Genomic DNA, 11767 nt, shown 5'->3' with positions numbered 1-11767 from the left:
GTTTTTTTTTTTTCTTTACATAAAAGGGAAGAAAAAGTTCCTTTTCACAACTGATTTATTTTCCCCGTACATCTCGTCCTGCTATCTGCCACGGATACCTTACTATTTCAGGGACACTGCAGTTAAGGCCATCACGATTCCAACAGTGAAGGACAATGACAGGAAAAAAAAAAGAGTTTTTATCGGTGAAAAACTCAGGCCTGAGCAGAAATACCTCATCATGCTCTGTGTAGAAGTTAACAACTTCCGTCTGCTGAAGTGCCTTTGAGCTAAACACTGGTTGATTTCTGTAGCTGACCTTGACCTCTGACCTCCACGTGAAGCTACAGAAAAGAAAACAGTAAGTTTTCCTCATATCAGGAACCTTATGGTATTGGTGACATCAGCTGTTACTAACTATAAAATCAAGGACAAATGACTGTTCTTTGTTCCGCTATGTTTCAATAAAATACTGCTGTCACTCTTTAAAAGTCCATGAATAAGAAGGTTTTCTGAAGCAAAACTTACATTTAGAGCAAAATCTACACTGGTTACTCCATCCAAGTGAAGTCTTAGGTGTTTTCAGCACCAAGGACAGCTCCTGACCAACCCTTTGGTCTACACAAAGCTTCAGCACCATGGACAGATCCATCGCCCAAAAACTATTCGGATTATAGAAAAGCCTTTCCTGATCGTGATGGTAAACGTCACAAGGCCAATAAAGGACATACAGCATGAACAGGCAGGAACTGGGTTCAGCTTCAAGCTGTCGTCTGATACCAGAAAACTACATTTCCATGAAACCTCTCTGTGAACACAAAGTTATATGTTGACATTGAAAAGGGGAAGAAAATGTTTCAATCTGTGCTGCAAGACGTGGTGGACACTTGAGTAGGGCTGTTGTAGAAAAAGAAATCAGGAAGGTTAATTTGGAAATACAGCAATGAACACACTGGGCCAGAACAAAGAGAGAAAGGCAGCAGTTTGCCACTTAACCTCCACACATATTTAGTTGGTGTCTTCCTTTTCAGGGTACTAGGCCTGATCCGATGCTGGTGGGACCGTTTTCCCAACAACAACTAGAGCAGGTGACAGAGGAAGGTACAGTGTCACAGCACTGTGGACCGACCTCAAACTTTAAGATCATTTCTGTAACACAATCATGAAATTTCGGCGGCCCCCTAACTGAGTAAACCCGCAGGAACCAGACACCCACCCAAGCTAAGTGCAGATATTGCCTCAGGTCTGCTGGGTCCAGTGTGAAGGCTTGTTTTATCAGCATCCTCACCAGCTACACCCCCCCCCCCGGTAATAAAGTGAGGAAACCCAATGATTTACATTCACTTCTACTCTCACATGGACTCGCACAGTCGCTTTCTCTCACTGAGGGTCGTCTTCGCTTCCTCACCCGCTGCTGCCGCCCACTCCTCCTCCAGCACTTCATTATTTTCATCTCTGCCGTGTGTGCATATGTGTGTGTGTGTGTGTGTGTGCGCGCGCGCGCCTGCAAACGCATGCGCCTGGCACTGGCTGACTGACTGGCGGGCTGGTTTGGGAAATACCTGGTCACGATCAATGACGAGAGTGTTTATCTCGGGTGCATACCGCCCCCTACTGTCGCGAAAGGAGAATTTAAACGCACCGTGATGCCGGTGCCAAAACATGTGCAATATATCTGCAAAATACACACCAGCAGCCTGCGAGGGAGCATGAAACATCAGATTTCAAAGGGAAACATGAAACTATTGCATTTTAAAGAAATCCTAAGAACATAAAGGCACACTACTGTAACACAGGAGCCATCTTGACTGTTCACACACAGACATACAATAAAACAACAAGCCAACAGGACATTTGTGATGCCTTAGCGGTGTCGCAACCTCAGTTCATTCCAGCACTGATTCAGCACAGTAGTCGGCCAGTAACTGACAAATACACCAGGCTCTTAAATCACTGAACAGTTTCAGGTCGTGAACGCGGGGGATTTGGACTTGTTTTGCTCGCCTGGGTCGCAGTGTTCCTCCATGCGCCTTAACTCGAGCAGAAACACAAAGAGACAAAAAGACATCATGAAAGCTTTAAGTGACTCGTTCTGGGGGGATAAAAATAGATCGGGCTGCTCGGGAGGAAAACCCTGGTCTGCATCGCCCTCTAGAGGGGAGACTCTGCCGAGTCACGATACAACCCGTGTATAGACAAGCTGCTTCTTGAAGCTTTTGTGTGTTTTCTCCAGTGCAGTATTTGCTCTAATGTCCAGCAGTGTCGCAAAGCAACCACCAGTGCACACAAGCATCTACCTGCCTAAACAGATCCCAGATGTTTGGCACGTAAAGGACCATAAAGTTAACTTGTGGTTCATCTTCCAGACCATGACTAATCAATGGCACTAACCTTAAGCTTTTCTTTGCAGTTTATATTATACTAAAGATGTAAAGTATTTAAATGAAGGGGGGCTGATTTCACGAACATGCAGCTTTTACATTAATGATTTGGAGGTAGTGTATGCTTTGTTTCACTGAGGTAAAAGTATTCATAAATCAGACGCTGCAACAGTCGATTGAGAAAATTGAGAGTTTGCGCGTACCTCCTCCTCCTCCTCCTGCAGAGCATCCACCTACACACACCAGCACACACGTGTCTTCACAATCAGACCTGTAGCACCCACAGAGGGATCAGTGCGTGTCTTCTCTCTCAACTAGAACCAGTTTGGGACCTTTCATAGTGCCATCGGACGTTCCTTGTTTTTTCTTTCTGCAGAAAGTTTAGGATTAAGGCTTGGAGTAAAAGCTAGTTTAATGAGACAAAATTTGGGATAACAAGAAAAATTCTGTTTCATGATTTAATCCAAATATGAGGGAAGACGGGTCAGATCTGGTTTCAGGCAGCTATGAACAGTCTTAGTTTTGTTCAGCCTTTAGCTGAGATTGGCTACATCAGAAAAACAAAACATCTTTTATGTCTAATTGCTGTGCTGCTCATATACAGTCCAAGATGCAGGTAAATACTGAGTATATATTAAAATGTAAAAGGGTGTTGTGGGCTGAATTTTGAAAAAAAAAAAAAAAACAACAACAATGACATGAGGTAGTTTAGGAATACACCAGGTCATATTACTGTGTGTTAAAAGTGGAATGAATGCAACTGATGAAAGATCAGTGTTGGAGCACAAAGAGGTTTGTAAGAAAATGTGCGCATGACTGAACATGCACTTAGCAAGCAGAGCCTCCACCACCAGTGTGTGTAAAAAAGTGTGTTCTAAACATGGCAGCAACTATTTTTAGCCCGTTCAATTATTGAGAGCTCCATTCTACTTTTTTCAAAGCAGACACCACCACGCCTTCTTACACTCACACAGGACTGAAGGGATTGACAGTCATGTAGAAAACAGCAAAAACACATTTGTGTATGTGTTTACTCTAACAGTAGATGCCAGATTGTGGACTAAATTTATCCTCTCTTCACTGTGTGTTGGTACAGATAGAGGGAGTACAAATGAAAGCTGAAGGGGAAAGGAAAGGCAGGAGGCTGGAGAGGAGAAACAATGAATTAGCAGGTGAGCAGGTGGATGGATGGAGAAGAGAAAGTCTGGCAAATGTTCTGAACATGGACATTTTGCATCTTGACTGAGGTTTGTAATTGAAGTACCAGAGAAATGCGTTAATAAACGGACAAAAGTTCCATACTTCCATACAAGTTTATGATAAAAATCCAATGACAACATCATTGATTCATACAAAGTAGCATAGTCTGTCAATTCAACTAAAGCTCTAATAAAAAAGAAAAGATTAAATAAAAAGGTAGAAGAAATGCATTCATCAACATGTTGCAACACAAAAGGACCTTTATCTTTTCCTACAACAATCTGACAAAAATAGTTATCAGTTACAACTTGGCAGTCTTTTGTTTCACAAAAATACACAGAATAATTAAAAAATTAAGAGGGAAAAAACATTTAAGATTTTCTTGAACTATCACCTTGGCTAATAGGAATACAGGGAGCAAACGCTGAGATGGCAGATAGAAAAGCCTGAGCCTGTTGTCTGGTATCCTAAAGAGAAGAAACCAAACCCCCACCTCTCCTCCAATAACAAAATCTGTATTTGTGAGTTGAAAAGTATAAAACAAATGAAGACCAGTCAAAAAAACAAAAACCCACAAACTGAAGAGCAGGTGACAAACAGTCTCTCTTGGTGTGGAAAAGATCCTGATGTGATGCAGTTCAGTGAGAAATATGTACTCTGAGTGTGTGTGTGTGTGTGTGTAGATTAGTAGATTCGACCTCGGCTCCTGTTGCCTCTGGCTCCGAAGCCTCGGCCTCTGCCTCCCCTGAAGCCGCCACGCTCTGGAGTCACAAAGTTGGAAAAAACTGATCAGTATGGACATATAATTACTGTAGCCTGACCAATATTTAATGATCAAAAAGGCAGATATTTATATTTAGGTCAAAAAAAAAAAAAAAATCTTTTGAAGAAGAGGTACTGACCAGCGCTGTTCACAGTGCCCCCTGGTGGACACACTAAATAACCTCAAAAATATCTGCAATTTCTTTCATAACATACACACCAATACAGTCACAGAACATGGCTCGTTTATCTCGCGACTATATTTGCCCATTTGACATCATGTTTTCTGACTGACATTTTCATATTAAGTAGTTATTTTTGTAACAGAGCTTCGAATGAGATCATATCTAAAATAACATGATAACATGACTATACCCGGAATCCTTTTGAAAGAGACCTGAAGTACTGAAAATGCTCTAATAAGGAGACACTAACTGTATGCTATGATATTTTGTAATGTTACATAGAAGGAACATAAAACTACATTAGGTTTCACGCAGTGCTACGGTTCCACAGGCTGTTCAAAGGATTTGAAAAGGGTAAACAAGTGCTGCAAGTGCATTTTGACAAATCTGATCCTTTTTTGTATCAACTTTGTCAGTGGACTCTCTGTTTTGCTAATGAACCAGCTACAGATTTTTCATAGCCATCTCGAAACCTGCAGAGGACGAATATTTGAACCTTTGGATGTATTTTCAGGAGAATATGCTTTTAATAAATGTCAGACAGTTTCAAGAGAATTCTGTGTCAGTCAAACCTTTTTAAAAAAAAAAAAAAAAAAATCCCTGACACACCAGAAAACTAGTCCACTGTCACATTATCTAATGTGCACTATAAAATTATGGTAAACATGCTGCACAAATGTTTACAAATGGTACAACAGAGTGCTACTAACCATAGGTAAAATTGCCAATGGAGGAGCTGTATTTGCCACTGGGGGGATTGTAGATTTGCCGTGCGTCCCTCCGGGGCAATGGAGAGTTCTGTTTTTTTGTGGTGCCACCAGAGCCCATCTCTTCACCTGACGGACGCTTGGGCCTATGAGCACAGAAAGAGAAGTAGGCAAGTAGTAACCTACCGCTGCTGCATGTATCTGATGAATTCAAAGTGTTTCCAGCAGCCCTGAGTAGAGACATAGGAGCAGACTTACGCTACTGCTTCTGTCTTTTGGACCGGTTTCCAGGACAGAGTGACTGTGCTCTTGTATGATGGAGGATTATGGAAGAGATCCTGCACAGAAAGTAAAGTTTTACACAAACCACTGTTCTGGTACGGGTCACACTTTGATCTCCTTCTCTCCAAACGACCACAAAGTAGAACCATTGTATGTTATAACACAACTTAAGTAGCGGTGCAGATAAAAACTCAACTTTATTGAGCTGCAAGGCTTTATATCATAGACGGGGCACTGTATGTGATAAACACTTTACCTTGATGAGGACATTAATGTTGTTTGTGATCTTGAGAGCCACCACTTTGATCTTGTTCTGATCACACACACACACACACGTTAGTTTTTGAGATTTTCCAGCAGATACAACAATAAATGTTAAACAGTGCTAAGCATCAAACATAAGATGACAATAATCTTTACCTCTTCTGTCTTCAGAGCATCTCCTGTCTTGCCTTGCAGCGCTACTCGCAGCTGTCTAATATAAACCTGCAGGCCTCTGGCAAAGTACTGTAACCTGTTGAAACACAGAGCACATGTGAAATGTGGCCATCTTTAGACAAATGACAAAGGAGAGCTTTTCTGTAGATTTAGTTAAACCATCAAACATACCTTCCATACTCAACCTCTCACACTTTAGCATTCGTTTTAATAACTGTTCTCCAGGAGCCTCCCTGTGCCATTCCCTCACCTGATCTTGAAGTCTTTGAGGCGCTCAGCATCCACTTTGTCGAGAAGGAAGTCTGGCAGCTTCTTGCCCAGTTGGTGGAAGCTGAATAGGAGACACTCTACATAGCTGAACTGCAGTTTGGGCTCCTCGCTGGCTGAGTTCTCTCCATTCTCCACTTCTTCTGGTGGCAGAGGCATGAACTCCTACGCAAACAGAGAAAAACATGAGAAACAACAGAAACCCTTTTCTTATTCTGAAGCCTGAACTAGGATGAAACGCAAATTTGTTGCTCAAAACAATAAGATAAGCCATCGTAAGAGGGCAGGGCAATGGTTATTACTAATGGTAACAGTTAGTTGATTATAACCTCTTTGTATTTTATAAATCGACCTGTAAAGACATTCCAATAAATTCAACAACTCTTAGTAGTAGCTGTAAAATGAAGGCTGTTACAAAGGAGGGTTGTTCTTGGTTCAAATACCCAAACCAGATGGAACAATTTGACCAAGAAAAGTGAATAATCAAGCTCCTGAACACACCAACAGACACTATGAACTGCTATGATGCATGTGCGCAACAACATAAATGCTAAAAAACAGCTAGGAGTCGTAACATCTCAGAATGAATCAGGGGAAAACTCTCAATATGTATTTTAATTTTCATGTTCACTTTAGACTTGCATTTCTCCATTTCCAATAACAACAGGTTCTCACCAGCAGCTTGGTAAACAGCATGTTGAGGTTGGCCTCCAGCTTCTCCATGTCTCCACAGAACGGACTCATCTCAGCCAGCAGCTTCAGCACCTACACACACACATACACACACAGCTTAGCAGGTCCCCTCACACAGTGTAATGTGCACTGCTAATGAGAAACAGTGTTGCAGACTAATGACCCATTAACAACATGCAGTTGGCTGACACCTCTGACAGGTGGCTGCCACGCTGACTTTGTTTACTACTACAACCGCTCACCAAATGTCAGACATTAGGAGTATTGACCTCATACCCGTGGCCACAGTTGTCAGGCCTCTAGGGAAAGGAAGTGCTGATTCAGCATGAGTAAATCCAGGTCAGGAAACTGGTGTTGTCCAATGGGGACAATAGCTTGTAAACACTTGTTAAACATTTAGTTCTTATGCAGCGCTATTCTAAGTTTTTAGGAGGCATCTAAATAAAAATGCAACAATGCTTAATAGTTACAGTTTGCCCAAGAGACAGCTGATGAGGACAGTAAACAGCATTTAGGTGTTTCAGTAATCTGTGAATAAAATAAACTGGAAACACTAAGTCTCCCACTTCATCATTTATAAGAAGCGCAGGATAATAGTACGTAACAAACTATCATGTTGTGTAGATGTGTTTATGAATGTATTTATCAATAAGTATAACTCCATGGGTACCAATAAGAAAAGGCTGTTCACAGACAAACCAAACAATAACAGTAACAATATTACAACAAACACAGTTGTAAAGTATTGTTAATAAACATCTGAGGCTAAATCTACATTAAACATAAAAACAGTGTGATTCTCTGACAGAGACTACAATAATAAATAGGAAAGCTCAGGAATTTTTCATTAACAGTTCCAGAAAGAAAAAAGAGGCACTCACCTCCAACTGAATGTCCAGCTCAGCCACAGGACTCGTCAGGGTGCTGAGGTTGGGTAGGACGTGGTCACAGAAGTAGGTTACAAAACGTGTGGAATGGACATTTTTCTAGAAGACAGGTAGAAACTACGATTAATTCACAGATCAAATACAGTAAGATGGATACATTTACCAACAGAGAATGTGCATTGTGTGTAAAGTTAGAAAAACTAGTTGATTAACAGCAAATTAATCAGCAGCTATTTGACAATTGATTAATCATTTAGGCTTCTCAAAAGTAAATGAGTGCTGTCATTTTGTCTCATGTAACAGTAAATTGGATGTTTTGACAAGTGATTCAAGGACATCATTACTGTCTGGCATTTTTATAGTGTCAAAAATTGAAAAAAAAAAAAAAAAAAAAGAAGTAAATTAAAACCAACATTTCACTTAGCAAAAGACCAACACAACAGAAGCTTATATTATATGCTGAAACATTATGTGATGTGAAGTTTGTTTTTTTACTCACAGAGAACAAGGGCAAGGCCTGGCGTGTGCACTGGAGCAGGCGGTCAACAGTGTCGGGATCGGCTGGGTTGAGGGCCTGCTCCAGGAAAGCCTGCTCCACCACCAGCTCCACCAGCTGCTGCCGCCCGCTCACTGTCTGCAGAACCCGCAGGCCCGATACTACACGCATCAACAGCACGAACTCCTCCCCTGTTACATCCTCCAACACCTGAAGAAGCAACAGGGAGAGACGAAGAAACGCTCATCAACATTTGGTCTTGGTTGTTTTTATAAAGACTGGCATCCACCAGATACATCAAAGTGTATGTTTCCCAATTTACAGTGTGATGTAGTTTAATGTAATGACACAGAAAAAGATCACTCAGCAGTGGTCAAAGACACTAATCAATTCCACACTATATGCCAACCTTCTTTGTCTCTGCAAAGACATAATCCTCCACCTCTTTCGTCATCACATCTTCAGGAAGGGTCTTCAGTTTGGTGGACAGAAATTTAATGGCCCGTTCCCGCACTATGTCCTCTCCCTGCAGGATCTGAGAGAAAAGGCCTCCAAGAGTACCTGGACAAAAACCAAGAATAGACGGGACGGGACTATCTTAGTGCAAGTGAATAATTATTAACTTAATGTGACTGTAAACCTCAACCAAATTTAGGGATGCAAAAATTATTACATACACAATAAGACAATCTCACTCTGACAAAACAGTACAATCAGAACACAGGAGAATTATTTCTCTCTCAGCAGGGGAAAGCAGCACTTACCTTTAGCATCAGTCTTGAAGATAGAAAGAAGTGCTGCATTCACTTGGTTGAACTCAGCTGTATCATCTGAAACCACAAAAAAAGACTCTAAATTAAAGAATAAATAAAATAAATATCACATCAAAATCTAGAGGCCAATGTGCTGCTCAAACTGAGAAGCTACTATACTTACCAGAGAAGTATACAGATAAAAACAGACTGTAGTAATAAATACTATGGCTGTATTTACAGTGTGAAACAATTGCTTTACTTTGAACCGTAGTACAAATTTAAAAAAAAACTGGGTATGACACCTTTGATCATTTGAAATTATAAGAAGCATTTTCACTATTTTGACATTATGGACACAAAATGATTTATTAATTTAGCAAGAAAATAATTACAAGATTAATCAATAATGAAATTTATCACCAGCTGCAAACCTCATGTTCAAAGCCAACCCAATCAAATACCTGTCTGAAGAAGCTGAGTGAGAATATCTGCAACTCTGAGGATGTTCTCGCCAGTTGCAAACCGTGGGAGCTCCTTGATGGCCTGCCGTCTAATCTGGACAAAGGCAAGTACACACAAACGTAGAGGAAGTTAGGATAAAGTAAAAATGAAAATTGCAAAAACCTTCAGTCAAGAAAAGAAACTCCAGATAACCCTACAAACATGAAGAATGGGCATTTTTATCTTTTAAAAATCTCCTTTAATACTCACAGAAACATCTTCATCTTCACATAGATCAAGTTGAGCATTGATAGCTGCATCAGCCAGTTCTGGAAAGCTGGAGAAGAATTTTGGAATAAACTGTGCAGCCAGGCGCTTCTCCTTAGGGCCACCCTTCACACCATCTAAGATTACTTGGTAGGCATCCTTGTGCTGCAAATTCAATATAAAGGGTCTATCAGTAAACATATGCAACAACATATAACAGCAGCATGGCACTATTAAAATGGCATGAGTTCTAGACAAAAGGTATCTTTGGTCCAAAGCTCAATGTCTTGTAGCACTTAATAAGACAGTGGTGCATACAGCCAAGCACCTCTGCTAACAGTTATTGCTGCTCAGCTGGGTACCTTAGGGTAACTGGATTGGGGATACACTGCATTGGTGTACGATCACTCGATTTATCAATGCATCCAAAAGGTGCTACACACTCTTTACAGACAAAACTCAGTTTAGAAATTATGGAGAGTATTCCTCAGATTGTGAAAACAACTGGATGAGGTCCTGTGGTTCTGAAGGGAACTTTCTTAAGTCTGAGAATCACAGATGGCACCCCCAGGGTGATCACTATTTTGCTCGTGAGACCAGACACTAAGAATAGAAAACCTGCTTTATAGACGTAGGGAGAGAATAGCAGGCATTTACCACAGAAGCCGGGCCTGTAACAAGAATGATGTTGCATTGTGGGCAATGTAGGATTACAAATTTTCTGACACCCGACCCACTACAGGGTCATGTCTAATACCTCAGGCTCTGCTGCATTGATTTTACACTCCTGTGAGGCCACTAATGTTACAGAAATGCAATGCAACGTTTCCCAGTTAACATTTAAAGCCCTTCATTCATTTATTACAGGAAACTGCAAACGACAACAGAGAAAGTCTATTTAGGATTCTGTTATCATGAAATATAACAAATATATCATTACCCGGAGAAACAAAACAAATAATCTGCACACAAGTATTTTTCAACGACCTTCTGTGATTTTCACAGATACCTTGTATATCTGATATTGAAATATACGTAAATGCGAGAGCCACAAACTGGAGTTGATAACAGGAAACAATGAATGCAAAGAACCGCGGTGAATTTGAATAAAACCGCGGTATTTTTGGAGTCTCTTCGAATTTCAGAATCAATAGAATTTACTTTTAAAAAACGTGTGTACAATAAACGCACGCAGTCAGCATGTAAAGGCGAAAATTATCATTATCAGAAGCTAGCTAGCTAGCTAGCCTAGCAACCACACAACAATGTTACGTAACTTAACTCTCCAAAGTTATCAGCGGTGCGAGTAAAACAAGGTCCTGTGCCAAAGCAACAAAGCTCTTGTTTCAACATTGTTTACTGATGAGCAGACGAGCTTTTATTTACCTGGCTGAGGTTGTCCTTAGCATCAGCAAGGATCCCGTAATTACGATAGAGATCCTCGATAGTGACCGCCATCAGCGTGCGCCAGCAGCTCACAGATCAGACCGCCGATAAAAGCAAGAAGAAAAACCCTCTCGGGTCGTTTTTGCTCCGTTAGAAGACGACTACGGCTAAAACGACGACTTATAATCGGGAAATATGTTCTGCAGAAAAGGGACGGGAATGTGAAATTTCTAGAAGCTCGTGAATGAACGACCAGTGTTCCTGCAATGTAGCGTGGAGGCTACGGAACCATGAATACTGCGCATGCGCAAATTTGGCGAATCGGGTCGACAGTCACAACACACGTGACACTAGTGTGTGCAGAACTGGTGCGCAGCAAAACAGCCCATTCTTTTTTTTTTTCAAACTGGTATTGCATCTAGTGCTCAAAGGTATTGGGCGGTAAAATAAAAATGCTTTAAAAATTAAGTTTTTCAATTATTATTTCTGTAAAAGTTCAGAAAAATATCAAACGAGTGTGTGTTGTGACCATTATAAGCTTTAAAATAGCACCACTCTTCCTATGTGCATTTCTATTGATACAGCTTGAAAGACAAATTTGTCCATCTCTTAAGAGGCTGGGTTTTACAAGATACACATTT

General features: G+C 40.9%; 1 protein-coding gene across 1 annotated transcript; it reads right to left on the bottom strand.

Moving 5' to 3' along the window:
* Positions 1-3654: 3654 nt before the first annotated feature.
* On the bottom strand, positions 3655-11411 carry api5 (apoptosis inhibitor 5). Its single transcript, XM_026312390.1, has 14 exons — positions 11127-11411; positions 9744-9905; positions 9494-9587; positions 9042-9107; positions 8687-8838; positions 8281-8487; positions 7776-7880; positions 6877-6966; positions 6185-6366; positions 5917-6010; positions 5753-5809; positions 5473-5552; positions 5218-5360; positions 3655-4321 (listed from the first exon to the last, which is right to left on the bottom strand). The coding sequence occupies exons 1-14, from the start codon at positions 11196-11198 to the stop codon at positions 4245-4247; spliced, it is 1581 nt and encodes a 526-aa protein (XP_026168175.1). The 5' UTR covers positions 11199-11411; the 3' UTR covers positions 3655-4244.
* Between the last annotated feature and the right edge of the window lie 356 nt (positions 11412-11767).

The sequence above is a fragment of the Mastacembelus armatus genome, chromosome 6 (assembly GCF_900324485.2).
Source record: "Mastacembelus armatus chromosome 6, fMasArm1.2, whole genome shotgun sequence".
NCBI lineage: Eukaryota > Metazoa > Chordata > Actinopteri > Synbranchiformes > Mastacembelidae > Mastacembelus > Mastacembelus armatus.
Note: the sequence above shows the minus strand (reverse complement) of the source record. Positions and strands in the feature narration are given on the sequence as shown.

Coding starts and splice junctions, on each gene's coding strand:
- api5 (XM_026312390.1), bottom strand. CDS start 11,198: ATGGCGGTCACTATCGAGGATCTCTATCGTAATTACGGGATCCTTGCT. Junction 9,108..9,493: donor CACTCAGCTTCTTCAGACAG/GTATTTGATTGG, acceptor TTGTGGTTTCAG/ATGATACAGCTGAGTTCAAC. Junction 4,322..5,217: donor CATTGGCAATTTTACCTATG/GTTAGTAGCACT, acceptor TTGTGACTCCAG/AGCGTGGCGGCTTCAGGGGA.